At 42.5% G+C, this 18,512-nt stretch overlaps 1 protein-coding gene across 1 annotated transcript in view; it reads left to right on the top strand.

Annotated features, from left to right (window-relative positions):
- Positions 1-1,205: 1,205 nt before the first annotated feature.
- LOC126272401 (retinal homeobox protein Rx1-like) overlaps positions 1,206-18,512 on the top strand; it is a 343,405-nt gene continuing 326,098 nt past the window's right edge. Inside the window, exon 1 of the mRNA XM_049975229.1 lies at positions 1,206-1,450. Within this exon, the coding sequence (XP_049831186.1) occupies positions 1,216-1,450 (235 nt within the window). The 5' untranslated portion in view covers positions 1,206-1,215. The remainder of the gene's footprint in view (positions 1,451-18,512) is intronic.

The following is an 18,512-nucleotide window of genomic DNA, read 5'->3' as shown; positions in this document are numbered from 1 at the left end:
ATTTTCTGGGGTTAGTTTCTGTGTCTTTGGGTCAGGTGTGGGGGAAGTGGGATTCCTTGTATTAGTGGTTCCATGGTGGGGGCGGGGTCTGGGTATTCTTGGCTGGTGTTTTGTGCTACTTTACGCACTGGAGTCCAGTATTTATGCCTGGAAGGAGCTAGGGGTTCGCTGATCGGTCCGCGACGAGTCGAGTGTGTCTGTGGTCCGCGCCTGCCAGACTCGGCTTCAGTGAACCCCTCCAGTCGCGGATGTTCCGACTGCCGTCCACGCCCGTTTTGGCCGTCCTCAACGGTTGTTGTCGTCATCTGAGGTGTGTCTCACCCGATCTCAGATGCTGGGTACTCTGTCTCATGACTGTTACTGTGACTTCCAAGGACCAGTCTCAGGTAGCATCTGAAGAAGACAGCGAAGCACGCTGTTGAAATGTCGTGCGAGAACGACGCGAACATCCGGCTGGATTCCCGAATATCGAAGATGTCACCACATTTTTTATTTACAGACCGGACTGTCGTATCTAAAACCAGAGATTTTTCAAGCCTAACCAGAATACTGGTGGTCCGTTCTAGTATTCAGTCACTGAACACATGCCTTTGTTCGATTTCTATGTTTATTACGGGAAATAATAGGCACAGAAAACTGAAAATCATTTATTTCTCAAACCAATTATTTCGAGAGGTTTTCGCAGTCAGGTTAAAATGGCGTGGAAAAAACCGACATAACCGAAACCGCTTGTTTCAGCGGCAACTGCCGTCCTACCTTGACGGCGTAGAGCCCGCAGCATGTGATACACGTCCTCGTAGTGAGGATGGGAGTCCTTCAGTTATTCGTTTAGACGGCCGCGGCCGGGATACGCAGGTGATAAGACGCAAGCAGCAGGTGCGCGTGTACGGCTGGCTGCAAGTCACCGCACGGGGCGAGCGCCGGCTTCAGCGCCGGGGATCGATACCCCGCAGTGTTTATGGAGCGTTTATGCGGCTTGTCGAGTCTAGTTACACAACAATAACGATAAATCCGTATCAAAGCCAGCCGGCCCCTCTTGACTGTAATTAGTGTCCGGGTTGCCGGTCTGCGGGCGCCGGGGGGTGGGAGCGCCGCAGACGCCGGGGCGGCGCAGTGGGGGAGCGCGGCCCGCTATTGGTCGGCGCCGGACACGCCCACCGCGGGGGCAGGCCCGCGGGCCCGGGACGCCGGCGGGCGGCAGTCGGCACTGTGCTGATGGAGGGCGAGGAGCGATTGCGCGCGCTGCTGCACAAGGCCGCCGCCTCGGCTGCGGCCGCCGCCGCCGCCCACGCAGCCGCCCACGCCGCCCCCGGCGCCCCGCCGCCGCCCCAGGCGCAAATCGCGGCTTCGATGCCCGCCGCCACCACGACGGCCAGCGCCGGGCCGCGGCACACCATAGACCACATTCTGGGGCTCTCCGGTTCCAGCCCCGCCAGCACAGAATCGGCAGGTAAGACTCAGCTCCAAAAGTGGTTTCTCCAACACCAAGTGCCCACGTTTTTTCTGAGAACCACTGACTTCTCATTATTTGTGGAAAAATGACGTGCCGATGATTCAAGTGACATCGTTACTGTTCCTTCGGCATCACCTTGACATATTATCTTGCAGTTATCTGTGTCACCTTTAGCATCTTTCACAGTACACAGTGTCCACTGTCAGTTGTTATTTCAACTTTCCTTTCGCCTGCCAGTGTGCAACAATAAAAAAAAGGACCGAACAAAATTACCACCACGGTGACGGTATATCGCAAACTTAACGAAGCTTTTATGTATAAAATTGTAAGTTACTGATGTCTCCGAATGGCTGCAATGTTATCTCATGATTTACCGCGTGATAAAAGGCGAATGTGTTATACGATGGGGCTGCGTACTTAAAAACTGGAATGTTAGAATGCAAATCATTATATGCTCTCGCTGTGTCATGGAATTACAGAACATATATGTACAGATATTCTTTGACTGCAAGACATCCTTAGCACCTCACTCCCATCAGTAACAGGTACAAAGTTCAACAGTGTTAAAAGTTTTGGCTTGGACTACGTTCTCACAGAAAGACGTTGGAGGATACATTTTCTTGTAGTGCTGTTAATAATGACAAACGTTTCTTCTTTTACTGCATATAATTGCTTTAAATTTCTTACGAGCGCCATAACGCGTTGATTATAATCTCTAACGGGCAAACATCTGAAGAGGCCACGTATTGCTTCGGAGTACTAGTAAATACAAATGCCTGACGATGGTGTCGACGTATTTGCCGAAATTTTTATGCAGTTTTGTGTGCGGCATGCTACCTTTTATTCCACAGGCAGACTTCAATTTTTTGTGTGAAATGCCTTTTTTGTACGAACTCACTTGCCCCATATACTTCACATCTTTCTGCTGATCGTCTAGCATGTGTCCAGCGAGGCAGTCCCCCAGAATGACTTTATGAAAAATTAAAATAAAATTAGCGTCTCAGGGCTAACAGTTAACAAATATGCTGCAGCGCTCCTGCCCCGCACCGCTCTGTCTTCGCAAATCTGTTGGAAAAAACGACTGCACGGTTTGTTCTGGAGTCACCCTAGATAACAGTCCTTTGGTTGAATATTTTACGAGATAAATGTAAAGTGCTCTATCAACTGAGTACACAAAATTACATTTTAAACAATACTGTCTTTATAGAGACAACCACAAACTGTTTCCGTTGCCACAGATCGTTGTTTGAAAAACCAGATGATCAGTATTTGTGTGTAGTGACAACGCATTGAAAGCACGAAGTAGAAAGAGTCTTCCAAGCATCAAGGGAAATAGAACTGATTAGTAAGACAGTAACATAGTGTTTACATACCTCCAGTCAATCGTTAATATTGGATACATGGATTTTTCAAGAAATTGTGTTTTTGCAGTGTCAAGTTTTGAATTTGATCTCGGAGGTTCTTTTTCCCGTCGTTCGGTGCCAAAAGTAATTCGGCACGCACAAGCATTTACTTTAGGTAATTCTAATACTTAAATCGCTTGCATATTCTTTAGATGGTTTCCGAATAACCAATCAGCTTGTATGAAAAGCCCAATAGTAGCAACGGAAGCGAGTATTAGTAAACATTAAGTTAAAGTCCAGCTCTCTTGTCTATTCTCTAACGATTTAGATACATTTCACCGTTTACACATATTACAGAGATACGGGCAAGCACTGAAAGTTGTTATACATCAATAAAGTAGTTAATTTCTCTGAAAGAATGGAGTGTTTACAGACAAACTGATAAATATACTATAGTTAGAGAGCAAACTACCTTTTGCCTACACTGTTGTTTCTTCTCAACGCTCCACGCGTTGTGAATCTCAGACAGCGGACGATATTCTGTGTAGCTGCGCTTGAAGCAGCATTCCTTCTCAAGGAAACTGAATGGTAATGTATGTTGGTCAAGAACGCAGAATATTGCGTTTCATGTTTTGAAAATATTGTCTCATCAGTTAGCATAACGATTACAGTTGGCTGTTATTTATATTTCACTAGTAATCAGTTGCTCGCCGCTATTAACGTCCTATCGGTGGTATCTAAGATATTAATCGACACCTGTTCGCGGCCCCCTTACAATGCAATCAACCTTTCCAATAATATATAAATATATTATCGACCAATACACACTTTGGCTTGCGATGACTTCGTTTGCTTTTGATCATTGCTAGATTAATCCACCTATTTATTTAAGGATGAATATATAAAAAAATATTGTTATTTTGATTTATGTGTCTTTGTTGCTATTTTTTTTAGGTATACAAAGACACCGTCAGATAAGAGCTTGAGGGGAAACAGTCAGAAGGAAAAATAAATACAGTACATCGTTCAAGTCTATTTTTTTTATTCTAAAACATGTAATTGTTCCACTAAGAGACTTCGAAAGAACCCTGTAAAATATCTGTTTATTTTAGATTGTTTTCCAGTTTTTGTAATTACACTAATGTCTTACATTTTTCAGAATAATCTGTCTTGCATCCAAATTAACGTTCAAAAATACGAAAAACTTAAAAATTGTTTGTTTATGTGCAGGGAAATGTTTGCGGTTCCGATGAGAGAGATGGATATGAATTTTTTAATTGCATTTCATTTATGCATTATGTATATCACATTCTTTATGCGAATTGCATGAAACCGACACATATGTAAATACATCATATTTCTCACAAGAGTTATTAATACTGAAGATGATATGAACTATTATTTTTACCACAGCACTATTAGCCAGTGTTTTACTCCTAGACGATCTGTATTTTTTTGATAACATTTACACATTACAATAAATTAATGCATCAATTGTGTCAGCTTCGAGTGGAAACTGAGTTTTAGACATAAATGAGAGGAGACTGCGTGAACAAAGTCATTACGTAAAGAACAAATATAGACACGCCCATAGATTATTCTTTCTGATATGTAGAATATTTCAGTGCCTTGTACTAGGATAAATGTATCTCTGCCAAAAAGGACCCATCCCGTCGTTGGTCACAGAGCAAAGATAACTTCTACATGTCGTTAGAACGAGCTTTCGAAAACTGTCGCTTCTCTGTGTGAAGATTATCGTAACGGACATTCAGTGACGAGAGTTTTTGTGTGATTCATAATGTGAATAAATGCACAGGAAATACCACTTGAAGGAAAAAAATCCTTACATTAAACTCAGGGGGTACACACCCCTTATGATATGTTTGATAATTGTAAACTCGATAACATGTTACTTATTGAGGAAATATTGACATGTTTCTTTTATTAATTTGTTTTAAAGTCTTTCACCATTTTTATGTAATATGACCCCACTTAAGTTTTAATTTGAATTCAGCGTTTTCTAGTTGCAATAACATTTATCAATACTAAATTTAAAAACCTTTTCATAACAGAGACTTTTTGTTTCCTTTTATCGAATCGTTCCGAAAGCAGTAGTTCATCTCAAAGATGTCGGTGAAAGAACCTAATAAATAGCGAACCATATGCAGAATGACGTCTTGGGATTCCGGTTTTGACGGACTTCAAAGCGAATCCATTACGAAAGTGCTAATAACAGATTTACATTGCTTATTGCGGATCCAGAATAGAAAGCGTTCTCGACGATGTAGCGGGGCAGTATCGCTTTTTTGCTAAAAGATGGAAAAAATTGATCAAATGTGTAAATATCAAATGTGGAATAGGGTAAAGCTGAAGCAGTCGGGATTCCTGCGAATAGTTTCCTCTGGCTCTGTTGGAAAGTCGTAAGTTACACGGTAGAATAAATCAGAATAAATTAATCCCTTGCTTCTATCAGCTTCATGTGGGAACTGAGTTCTAGAAGTAAACTGGAGATGACTGCGTGATCACAGTTATTACGTGAAGAGCAAATATAGACACGACGATCGATTCTTCATCCTGATATGGAGGAAGTCCCTCGGGCTATCTCAGACTCCTTCTCTTCCACTGAACATCAGATAAAGATCATCTCACACACGGTGTGTCAATTGTTAAGGTGAAGACACGGGCTATATCATCAGCAAAGAGGCGGTAGCGATACTTCTTTCACTGCAAGAATTAACCTTCTGTCGAAAACGTTCCGACTCTCATGTTATTCCTGGCATGTGAGCAACGTCAGCGCGATAACCACGGTGGCAGTTCGAACTAACAACTGTAATCAACTCAGTTTTAAGCGGGCAGTATTAAGTAGTGATCGTGCGGCCGTAATGTGTCAACCTTGTTGGGTCACGAGTCGCAAAAGAGCAGCGAACTGAATATCTCTAAATCAATGCTCAAGACATTCTCCAGAATGCTCTGAAGTGAACAGTGTGTGTAAAATTTAACCCCGACAACTCGACCCCTGAAGGATAACCACGGCCTGTGGATGCATGTCGCGAATTGACTGAAATAATAATAATAAAAAAAAAAAAAACGCGGACAATTTTTTTCTGAAAAAAAAAACATCATGTGTGACAGGACTTCGTGTTATCAGTACGAACCTACCACAGAACGACAAGCTGCAGAATCGGACTCAACGGTTCTCGAAGACCGAAGAAAGTGCGTGCGCCGGCCGCGGTGGTCTCGCGGTTCTAGGCGCGCAGTCCGGAACCGTGCGACTGCTACGGTCGCAGGTTCGAAAATCCTGCCTCGGGCATGGTTGTGTGTGATGTCCTTAGGTTAGTTAGGTTTAAGTAGTTCTAAGTTCTAGGGGACTAATGACCACAGCAGTTGAGTCCCATAGTGCTCAGAGCCATTTGAACCATTTTTTTGAAGAAAGTGCGAATGTGGACTCTCTAGTTCAATATCCTAGGTCAGAACGTTTGTGACAGTTTCGCATGGTTATACGAATATTTTATCATATGGAGGGGGGATCGGGAGCGGGAGTCTATGTTAAACACCTGAAGCATTAAAACTACCAACTTTTTTTATATTTTTCAGGAATCCATTCTCTTACACTTTTGGATTGATGGGGTATTATTGTTAAACACTAGATGTTTGCTTCAAACGTAGCTAGGCAATAGAATATTTGAAAACATATGGCGTCATTAAAAAGCTGCCAATTCAGCGTCCACTACAAGTACGCGAACTTTGTAATAGAATCACGCAGTACCCGTTACATAAGTTCATCACTCGTTCATCTGGCTCTATTACGTTCTCCATCTCTTTTTGCTCAGCATCAGTAGCTTCATCATTGTCTACCCAGTACACCGAGCACCCTCTAAATTCAGCTCCAAATATTCTGAATTTTCTCTAGTACCATATTTTTCGCGTCCATTATTCCATTCAATATCGAAATAACCATATCTGAATTCATTGTCACATTTCTCATTACCCGTCCATCCTCTCATTAAAACTATTTTCTCAAAGTCTTCATCGTTACCAATACATGACGGAACAAAATCATTTTCGTAAGGCATAGAGCCAGTTGTGCTGAGAAAATGGAAATTGGTACGTAAACGTTTGTTCTGAGTACCAGCAATCGATAATCGTTGTATGGGAGGTCGAGCGTGACAGCTGGGTGATTCTTGAAACCTTTCTCGTAGTACAGTAAGACACAGAGCATAAGAAAAGTTTGCAAGATTAAATGGAGAAGCCAATATGTCACGAAAATAATAAACCAGTTGATTAGCAGTGGGTGTTCGAAAGGAAATGTTCGAGGGCCATGTTCGGTCCAACCACACGGAGACGAGTGAATGGGTCGAAGTAGAAATTCGTAAGGAATACGTTAGTGACTCCGGTTATTCTAGTGACCTTCCAAAGGCACAATTCGTACCGGAAATTTTTGAAGCTGTAATATGAATATAGATATAAGCCCCTTTTCTAACATCCGTCGGAGAGTTGAGCTAAATAGACTGTTTCGGTGTCATTCGTTCGCTTGTTCTTCCCGAGTCTCCCTCTGAGTTTTCATGACAGAAAAGGAAAATTATGGTTAACTACCCGCCGACGGTGACGCGTGTTTTCACAGGGTGCCGACTCGCTGACGTTCTCTGATCATTCCAACGATTTATGTAGTTATTTACTTTATACTAGTTATCCACCCCCGATTTTTTAATTAATTGAACTACCATGTACAATACCGCCCCAAATGCCTGATTACTTTACAAATGACTAACTGTTTTCATTTCGTCGTTTTGCACGACAGTTAAAGGAGAAAAAGTTTTCAAAACGTTTGAAACTATTTTTAAAGTTCGTTGTAAATCACCAAGTGCTTTTATTATGAGACAATGAATGAGTATTGTCTGCGTAATTTGCGCGTCGTGAGTTGTACCACTTCAAGACATTTACATTATTTCTAACTTTAAAACGTGATTTTCTTTTAAACTTTTGACTTGTAGTTGTACCTCGTAATGTGTACATCATGGCGGTATTTTAAATTTTCAAAATCGGTCAATAATTACACGAAATATTGGAAACTTTATTTTTGATGTGCCTGGAAGCCATAAGGTAAGCAACCAGCAACTCGAACCGTGAGCCTTGCACCGATTTGGCCGTCTAGTGATAGTGATGTATTTCAGTCTTACTGCATCACTTCGTTGCTTATTTCCAGTTCCCTAGCACATGCTTCAACAGGTAGAAAAAAATCTCATTTCAGAAAACAACATTTTTCATAAGTGTCAGAATTCCGAATCCGTTTATCACAGTTGCACTGGCTGTTATTTTGTTGAACTCGATCCTTGTTTCCCAACTCATAAACTGTTGTACTGCTACAAATATATGACGTAATACAGCAGTCTTGGTGTCGAAATTCCTGTTGAGAATGATATTGCCTCATTTATATTTGATTTCTCTAAATAGCTTAAGGCAAATGCCGGGATGATTCCTTTGAAAGGGCACGGCCGATTTCCTTCTCTGTCCTTCCATACTCTGTGCGTGCACTTAGTACCTAATAACCTCGTTAACCACTAATCTCTTCCTCCTTCATATTTGAAGTATGGAAAATGTTCGAGAGAGTACGATGTCGTGCATTACAACCGAAACTACTGGGTCTTATACCTGAAAGCACGAAAGGCCGCAAAATTTATTCCAGGGGATGACTAGACTCTAAAACCGCAGCCGGCCGGCGTGGCCAAGCGATTCTAGGCGCTACACTCTGTAACCGCGAGACCGCTACGGTCGCAGGTTCGAATCCTGCCTCGGGCATGGATGTGTGTGATGTCCTTAGATTAGTTAGGTTTACGTAGTTCTAAGTTCTAGGCGACTGATGACCTCAGGAGTTAAGTCCGATAGTGCTCAGAGCCATTTGAACCATTTTGAATCTAAAACCGCAATTTTTTTAATGTAAATCAGTTGTTCAGTTTCGAGACATCTCATGCCATTAAGAACTAAACTTCATAAGTGACGCAAAAACGTATTGTATCCCAGAGGTAGTTGATGGTTATCCAGTCAGTATAAGCATCGAACTCTGTACTCCAGGTTCCAAGATAGGGGAAGTGCCCCTCGTGCTCCCACCCTCCGCCCCTCCCCCTCCTTGCACACACCTATGTATAAAGATGACGATTTTAATTTCTATTTTTACCTGAACTTAGTTCTTCGCATCATGGGGACACAACTTTTGTTCGAGACAAAATGTTCACTGACGCTTCCAGGCGACGCTTTTGTATGCGTATGCCTTGTGTTAACTATTATTCCTGTCATATCCTGCGTATGAAAGGGAGTAGGCCCAGTAAAATTAAAGTTCCTAAGACACTTCTAAACTATCTTCCTCCGCTTACGGACAACCACTCTTAAAATCTTCTTGTCGAAAATCACTCTTGTCAATTTACTGGGGAACGCAGTACGCAGCACACCTGATTAGTAGGCCTGCATGCTGCTTGTTGGGTGAAACCACGCGGCCAGGAAGCATCAGCTTATATTTTACCTCTAACAAAAATTGTTAGACCTGATCACCCGGTGTAAAGACTTGATACACGCCGTACATGTTTGTTTAGCGAGGAAAGGTTTTCTGTGAAGAGAAATTTGTTAACATTGCACATAAACGTGTTAGAAAGTCTTTTCTGAAACTGTTTGTCTAGCCTGTAGTCTCATGTGGCAGTGAAACACGGAAGATTAAGTGTTTAAACAGGAACAGTCGGGATGATTTTGAAGCGTGATCTTACAGAAAATGCTTAAAATGATATAAGAAGGTAAGATAAGCAATGAGGAGGTACTGAATCGAGTCATGAAGAAAATATCTTCACTAAATGGAGAGACTGGTTGATAGGACAAAAGCGGAGGCATCGAGGAACAGTTAATTTAGTAATGGAAGCGAGGGTGGGGACCAACATTGTAAATGAATTGCAAGGCACGACTGACTGCGGTATCCTGTTTCAAATGAATGTAGGCTGCAGAAGTGAGACGTGGCTGAAGAGACGGCCGACTACTATGAGGTGCTGGATCAGTCCACTCTTACGACCCCAGTAACAGTTTACTGTTCCCAGTTCTCTCTGTTATAAACATGTCATCAGTGCACAAAAGGCTGCTTACTACTGTGTCAGAAAGCAAATAAAAGGCTACTATAAGCGATTCATTCGCTTTCGAAGCTCTATATTTTCTAAAGTATTAAATTTGCAGATAAGGTTGATGCGTGAATAGAACCGTAGACTCATCAAGTTTGCATATTACGTTCTATACATGTTCTATGAGTGCCCCGCTGATCACTCGACACACGTCCAAAACGGTGGTCAAGTTCCATATCATATGTACGATGGTAATCCCAAAAGTAAGGTCTAAGGTATGATATTCTTCTTTTAACCTCATCGTCGGAGCTGAATCGCTTTCCGGCCAAATGTTATTTATAACCTACGGAACAGGTGATAGTCACTGGGCGCCAAGCCAGGTCTATAGGGTGGGTGGGTGATTATGTTCCCCTGAAACTGTTTGCCGAGCGATGTGTGGGCGAGCGTTGTCATGGAGAATGTGTACGCCGTTGCTCAACATTCCTCTTCTCCGTTTTTGAGTTGCCCGTTTGAGTTTTTTCAGAGTCTCACTTTAGCTGTCAGCGTTAATTGTGGTCCCAGCGATTCAGCTCCGACCACAAGATAAGAGGTTCATAACTTTCTAAACTGCGCGGCAGCGAGCTGGTATGACATGGGTATGGGCATACAAAAACTGTCACAGCTTCTACAAACATGCATGGACAGAAATGCTGATTAGGTCGAAAAATAGCTAAATTTGCAAGCTGAAGTAAACCATTGTAGAAATAAACAGGTCTAAGTATTTATAAAAAAGAATAGGAGACCTTACCTTTGGGATTACCCTTGTAGCAACACCCTCTCAATGATCATTACACGGTATCAGATGTTCCAGTGTTGTTCACAGTGGGAGTGTGTAAACATCGTCCTTAATGAACACGTGAAGGAAAGAGTCACAAGCCACGACGTGGATGTTCATCGCTAGGTAGCGACAAATATTGACGCTCCACTGAGGGCCTCCCGTCCTATTATAAGATGAAATTCTCGGAATCAGTAATCAGTTGTAGGAATAACTACAACTACAACGTGCCAAGGTAAGAGGTACCTGTCATGGCCTTCTCACAGAAGGAAAACAGCCCACTGAGCTCCACCTGTGGCACTGCACACAAAACACTAACTTTCGGCGAATCTCGTTCGTGAGCCACAATGTCGTGAGGATTTTCAGTGCCCAACACTCTCATTCTGTGACGACTAATCTTTTCAGATAAACGGAAGTCGCTTCGTCACTGAATGTCAGTTTGGAGGCGAAAAGTTCGTGCTTCCTACATTGTGAGGCATAATTAAAGGCGCCGGAAATAATCTTCCGGTTTTAATTACTGCACGAGCTGCAGACGGTACGGCTCAAAATGTAACACTGTCGCAATGCGTTCCACAAAGTTGACTGTAGTATTCCAAGATATTTTTGGACAGTGTACGAAACTTTCCCTCGCCGTCTCCACGGTTGCATCTGCACACTTGGTCGATCAGCATTTTACGGGTTTACAGAGACGACCAGTGCTTCCAGCTGTCGCCACTAACGCACATTTATCTCTGTATATGGCGTTTCTTTCCCATGATTCCTTCTAAATGCACGCTACAATGTTGTAGCAGATATCAGTCTCGCATATACCAATACAGCCGGCCGCTGTGGGCCGAGCTGTCGAGCTGTTCTAGGCGCACGAGTCTGGAGCCATTTATACGGAGTGTATACCACCCGGGACAGCCGGGAGATCCGGGGAAAACCAGGGAATTTTTTCATCCGGGAGAAAACCGGGAAAAACCCGGCAATTTCTTAGAATTCCGGGAATTTTTTTGGTTTCAGTTAAATTTTTGTAATTTTGACTTGTAAGAATTGATACTCTGACAAAAGATATTACTGTATACCGCTACTGCAGAGTAGCCTAATACCGCAGCAATAAAACATGAACGATAGAAGAGACGAAAATAAAACTTAAACTGCAAAGGAAATGTGCCATATAGAACAACAAAACACAGTGCTCATACAAGCGTCACCCAACAACGAAGATTGTCAAAGATTTTAGGAAGACTATGCAATGCTTTGTAACAACAAATTGCCTCCGATGAGCGTGACGTCACATCTGTTTACGTTAGGTTCGTTTTAGCAATTACGAGCGGCATCATGCGAATGCGCAGTTTAGTAGTAGCTTCTCCCGCTGTTGGCTGTTGGCTGTGTATGCAGTCGCAGCAAGCAGCAAGGGGCTACAGGGAAAAATTTTACTGGAGCGCCGATGCTGCCAGATTCACGCATGCGCAGCAGGCCCAGATTTGGGGGGGGGGGGGGGGGGGCAAATTATATTCTTGAGCCAAAAAACCTTGTTTCACAAAGCGCACGTTAGTCTATCGATTATTCATATGACTTTGAAACGCATCCCTGTCGGTTTTTGAACATTTTTGGACACATTCTAAGTCGATTTCCGAATGAATCGTGAGTTGATTTGTGAATGCGTGCATAGTGTACATGATGTACCTGTCAGGGGAGTTCTCGTCGCATGTAGAAACAAATTTTCCTACAGACAAAAGGGGCTGTAAGAGCTGAGCGAAGTAAGGCCGAACGGATGAGTGCCAACAGCTGTCTGTGTGGGTGACTGGGTTTGCGAATGATGAGCGTTGCTATAATTACTAGCGAAATCCATAGATTCAGACTACCGGAGTGGAGATAAACGAATAATAGCTAAGAAAGATTACGTATTAAAATGGCTCTGAGCACATGTGAGTTCATCAGTCACCTAGAACTTAGAACTACATAAACCTAACTAACCTAAGAACATCACACACATCCATGCCCGAGGCAGGATTCGAACCTGCGACTGTAGCTCTCGCGCGGTTCCAGACTGAAGCGCCTAGAACTTCTCGGCCACGGCGGGCGGCCAATCTCGATTTCAATGCTTCGGGAAGTAACATGCGGTGTTTGGTGGAATTCGAATTTACACGTTCGTAATACGAAAATATGCACCATACATGTTGCTGCTCATCAAAGATCTTTCCAAAACGTGTCTTTTTTTCCCCTATGTTTCGTTTTCTAAAGCACCAGGAAATTCTACACCCATGTATAAAACCATAACCATTCAAAGGACTGAGAAGTTACACGGTTCCGAGAGAAAATATACTGTCAGTTAACAGGGAAAATGTATGTTTTCACCCGGGAGAAAGTGTATTTTTAACCGAGAAATCCGGGAATATTTTTTTCTAGTCCGCGTATACACCCAGTTATACCAATACAGAAAACTCTTTTCTTGATTTGTTGCCATTTTGTCAAGGCACTAATCTCATAGATCGTACTGTTGGGTACAATAGAGCCTCGGCGACCTTACGGTTCTGTTCATGCGTCAATGATATTTGTACAAGTAATAATTCGCAAAATATCCAACTTTAAACACAAACGAATTATTTGTAGTAGTCCTTTATTATTTCTCTCCATTAAGATCTGTCATGACACATATAAATAATTACATGTGTTAAGTAAACCTGTCTTGATTCATTTTTACCTGTGACTTATTTATTGGATGCAATACGTCAGAAAGCTTCTAATGATTCAGAAAAGCGTATAAAAAACGCTCCCTTTCGACACTCTGGTAATTTTTTAAGCTACAGTTCACATATAAATATGTGATTAACGGTTTTTCCTGTGTAGCGCTATACTAGTCTGTAATGTTAACAGATTTGAACTGATTTAGTGGCTCGGCTAAGAAACATGCATTAACGCCATTGAGAGCTGAAGCGACTGATTTCATTGTGAATTTTTGGGTTCCATCACGGCGGCCGTAAATTACCCGAGGTGGGCGGCCGTTTCACTGTCGCCGCAATAATTCATTATCAGCGATACGGCCTCCTTATCCCGTCGCTGCATTAGCGCGCAGCGGTCGCGTGACTCTGCGGTGCGGTTCGGCGCGGCGCGGAGCGGCGGCTGCCGCAGCTGAAATATTTAACGCGTCCATTCCGTGCCGCTGCTGTGGCCCCAGCTGGCAGCCGAAAATGTTGGCCCTGCCCCGGAATGGCTTCCCAGATAGACTGCCTCCTCCGCTTCTTCTTATTGCGTTCCACCGCCACGAGAGAAGCAATGCGAAATACATTACGAAGAAAAATTATGTTCGAATAAAAATACGCTATTTTGCTGCATCAGCACAATTAGCGTAAGTAAAATCTTCGTTGAGGAAAAATGAAGAGAGTGGTATCACTGTATCGATGTTGTGTTTGTTGATTTATTAACCGCCTTCGCACGGTACTGAGCTCCCCAATTGAGGGGAGCGTCCAAGAAAACACTGCCCAAAAAATTACCATAATATTGTCGACTGCGCTGGCGGTGCCGAAGGCGCGTAAAACATTCGTGCAGAAGTGTCTAAAAATCGAGAATGCTCTTCTCACCGTTGTGGAAGATATAAGCTTTCGACATTTCTGTGATCCATGTCACGACGTTAGTCATAGTGCGAAGGAAAAGCATCACGGCTGGGAATAAAAGGGACTGTGAGACCACTGTGAGTGAGGCCGTCTGAAGAAGAATGGCTCGCATTTTTCTTATCAACTGCTACACCTCTGCAGAAGATCCGCATTTCAGGCGTTGTGTATCCGTGTCAGGTCGACGACAGAGTGGAGCGACGATAATATTAATGGCATGGAGACGTTTCTGTGTCATATGTTTTTGTTGGCCACCAGATACCATGTCGCCAGGGCATTCGAATCACGAAAGGGGTGCCGTACTGCAAGCATAAATATGGGCCAAGCTGTGGTAGATTGGTGTTGTTCCGTCACGTTCCGGTTATCTCTTCTCATCAAATGACTCTGAGCACTATGGGACTCAACTTCTGAGGTCATCAGTCCCCTAGAACTTAGAACTACTTAAACCTAACCAACCTAAGGACATCACACACATCCATGCCCGAGGCAGGATTCGCACCTGCGACAGTCGCGGTCGCGCGGTTCCAGACTGTACTACCTAGAACCGCTCGGCCACCCGGCCGACAGAAGAGGAAATGCCGAACATCCTCTAGACATAATGGAACACCTGTATGCGACTCATGTGTGTGCTAGGAAGACAAATTTAGAAATATATTGACGCTGCAGCTTTACGTAATCTGTTTTATTTTATTTACGCAAGAGTTGAGTTTGGAAATTTCGGTGGGTAAAACAGAATTCTACGATTTTTGTTAATCCACCAGAATTCGACTGATAGTACAAATTAATAAAAAAAACGGTTTAAACAAGTTCATACCTTCGTCTTCTTCGCTCATTCATTTCCACACTTGGCGGAATAAAATTTAACAAAGCAAAACAAGACAGAAAACCACACTGAAACTTTGTTAAGTAGGCTGTTTAGGTTTTTATGTTGGTAACGCCACGTAGCGCTCTATATGAAAATCACTGACTGTGCTGTGTGCAGTCTGTGGCTGGTTTGCATTGTTGGTACATTTGCTATTGTAGTGTTGGGCAGTTGGGTGTGAACAGCACGTAGCGTTGCGCAGTTCGCGGAGTTTTGAGAGCGGATGATCTAGACGTGTGTCCATCAGAAAGAGTAACTTTGTAAGACTAGATGTCATGAACTGATATTGAACACTGTTAAGTTAAATACATTGTTTGTTCACTATCAAAATCTTTCATTTTCTAAGTATGCCTATCAGTAGTGAGTGCCTTCAGTAGTTAGAATCTTTTATTTAGCTGGCAGTATTGGCGCTCGCTGTATTGCAGTTGTACGAGTAACGAAGATTTTTGTGAGGTAAGTGATTCATGAAAGGTATAGGTTATTGTTAGTCAGGGCCATTCTTTTTTAGGGATTATTGAAAGTCAGATAGCGTTGCGCAAAAAATATTGTGTGTCAGTTTAGTGATGATCAGAATAAGTAAAGCGAAAAATGTCTGAGTACGTTCAGTTTTCCTCAGCTGTTTGAAAATCAAATAACGTAACGGGTTTACCAGGCAGTAATTCATAAATTTTTCTAAGGGGACATTTCAACTTTACCAAAAAATTGTTGTAAATGTGTTCATGTCTGGTGCTGGAACTTCGGGTTCTTACTAGAGAGAAGAAATGGTATGATCGAGGCCTTGGAAACGCGGTTCCTTCCATCGGTTACTGATACAGTGACAACGACGTTATATGTAAAGAACAAATAAGTAAATCACTCGACATACCTCGATAAAACCGTGGATTAGTGTAACAAATGAGGCGCAGGGGCTTTCGCAAAATCAACAGGCCCCTGACCTAGAACTAACAGCAGCCCTATTACAAAGAGCCTGTCCCTCGAATACACATACGGCTTTCCCTATTTGTTCCGTAGATCATCCCTGACAGTTGGTTAGAGGAGGCCACAGAGATTGCTACAGCACTCACGCCAACCACGACGTAACCATTCGTAAAGAATAGAGGAACGGTAGAGTCTGGATCACAAGGGATCAAGGGGTGTCGTCGACGGCGGAGTGCCGGCCGGAGTGGCAGAGCGGTTCTAGGCGGTACAGTCTGGAACCGCGCGACAACCACGGTCGCAGGTTCGAATCCTGTCGCGGGCATGGATGTGTGTGATGTCCTTAGGTTAGTTAGGTTTAAGTAGTTCTAAGTGCTATGGGACTGATGACCTCGGAAGTTAAGTCCCATAGTGCTCCCATAGTAATAAAAAACAGAAAAGAAAAAAACGGTGGAGTCATTGGAGGTTTTTATAGGAACCACGCCGGCATTCTCCGTAAGATTTAGGTCAAGCAACGAGAACATTAAGAAAGATGGTTGGACCGGGATTTGATGCCTGCTCCAGTGCCTCAACCAGTATACTAGTTCCAAGCTCTGTACATCGTAGTCTACAGAAGTGAATCTCTGTCTGATTTGGTCACGTATATGCAAACGGGTCTCCTGTTACACTGTAAGAAGAATCCACACGTTTGCCAGAACTTGACGAAAAACGAAACTTTTGGAAGGAGGGACGAAATTTTGTTCCTTGCTACTCCAGGATTGAAGTACATCGTCTCCACCGAGTTATCTCAATTCTTGAATATCGTCCGGTCGACAGTGCATTATGAGCGGAAAGGAAGAACAATCTTTATCAAACTGAAAAACGACGAACGTGATTAATGTGCATGCAGGTCCTATTTGATTTGAAAGTATCGACACGGACGTGTGCGTGCGTGCATGCGCGCGCGCGCGCGCGCCTGTGTGTGTGTGTGTGTGTGTGTGTGTGTGTGTGTGTGTGTGTGTGTGTTTTCGTTTAACTAGATTTTTACTGATGTTTTCGTCCATGTAATGCTGATCAGCTGCGTGTACATTACGTGCTGCATATAATTACGCAGACTTATGTACCTTAGGTCGCTCTTTCATATTCATCATAGTTCATTGGCAATGATATTTGTAAGTACATTCTAATTTTTTTCATGGGCGATTCATTTCTTAAACGAATGAAAAACTAAGAAAATGTCGCTCATCTATATGATCATATAGTTGCACCTGTATCTCACTAAAATTAATCGAAGAATATGGAAAACTGACACCATGAGGGCTTTGACCTATTCTTCTGGTGCAGCAAAGCTGATCTTGTATTTTCTAAACCGTTCCAGGGGATTATCGCGAAGGTTCCTACTGATACACCATGACTGGCACATCCCCAATGCCTTCCCCTTTATTACGCTTTGTAAAATAAATCAAATCGTAATGTTATTCATCTTGTTACAGTTAATCGCTCTTTCGCATTGTACAGTTCGGTGTTTTGATATGCTCGATTTTACTTGAAAGAAGTTCTGTAGAAGTGCAGAAATATTTTGGAATCATATTACTTAGACAAGGAAGTACAACGGAATTAACAGAAGTAAATGCAAAAAAGTATTAAGAAATCCATTCTCCTGGACATTATCCATTCTGAACTAAACCTCCGTCTGCAGCGCACAGAGCAACCAGCGAAGTGATCACTAAAAAACTTGAAATTGATAGAGACGGCGTTTGTGCACAAAATTGTATCGTTATCACCTGGATGATAATTTCGCTTTCAGCTTCGGTGAAGTTTACACGCTAGCTCTGTTAACATTAGCCCTCGACACGGATCTTAATTCTCTGCCACTTTCTAGCCATGGAAGCAAATCCTGCCGAACTGACTGTCCTCTGATGATTCAGTTCCGTAGTTTGTTACACGTCTCTCTTACACGTCTTATCTCTCTAAAAAAAACATCCAAATAAGACCTTCATAGTACTGCGCTTCCTGGTTACCCGTCTTAAGTAGCAAAATATGAATTACAACAAATTAAAAAGGTTTTGCATCAGACTTCAGCTTATTTTTTCCTCATACAGATGGTGAGGTATTTGAGATAAAGGAGCAGTCGTTTAAGTTCTATAATATAATTTGTAACTCCAAACTGATGAGTAATAGTATATATAACATAGAGTTACAACACATTGCATTATCAGAGAGTTCATATTTACAATGCCATATTAGTTACACTTCCATCAAGAAGATCGGAAAGTTTTCTGAGTCAGGTAAGTTTACCACTACCTTAAACACCAGAAGAATTACCGATTTTTCACATAGAAAACTGTGTCATAGTATTAATTTATACGAAGAAAAGTAAACTTCAAAATAAAATTACTGTTGAGGAAAAATCGTCTTTAGTATTTGAATTAATTATGTTAACTGACAGTTGGTAGCATGTT

The sequence above is a fragment of the Schistocerca gregaria genome, chromosome 5 (assembly GCF_023897955.1).
Source record: "Schistocerca gregaria isolate iqSchGreg1 chromosome 5, iqSchGreg1.2, whole genome shotgun sequence".
NCBI classification, from domain to species: Eukaryota; Metazoa; Arthropoda; class Insecta; order Orthoptera; family Acrididae; genus Schistocerca; species Schistocerca gregaria.
Note: the sequence above shows the minus strand (reverse complement) of the source record. Positions and strands in the feature narration are given on the sequence as shown.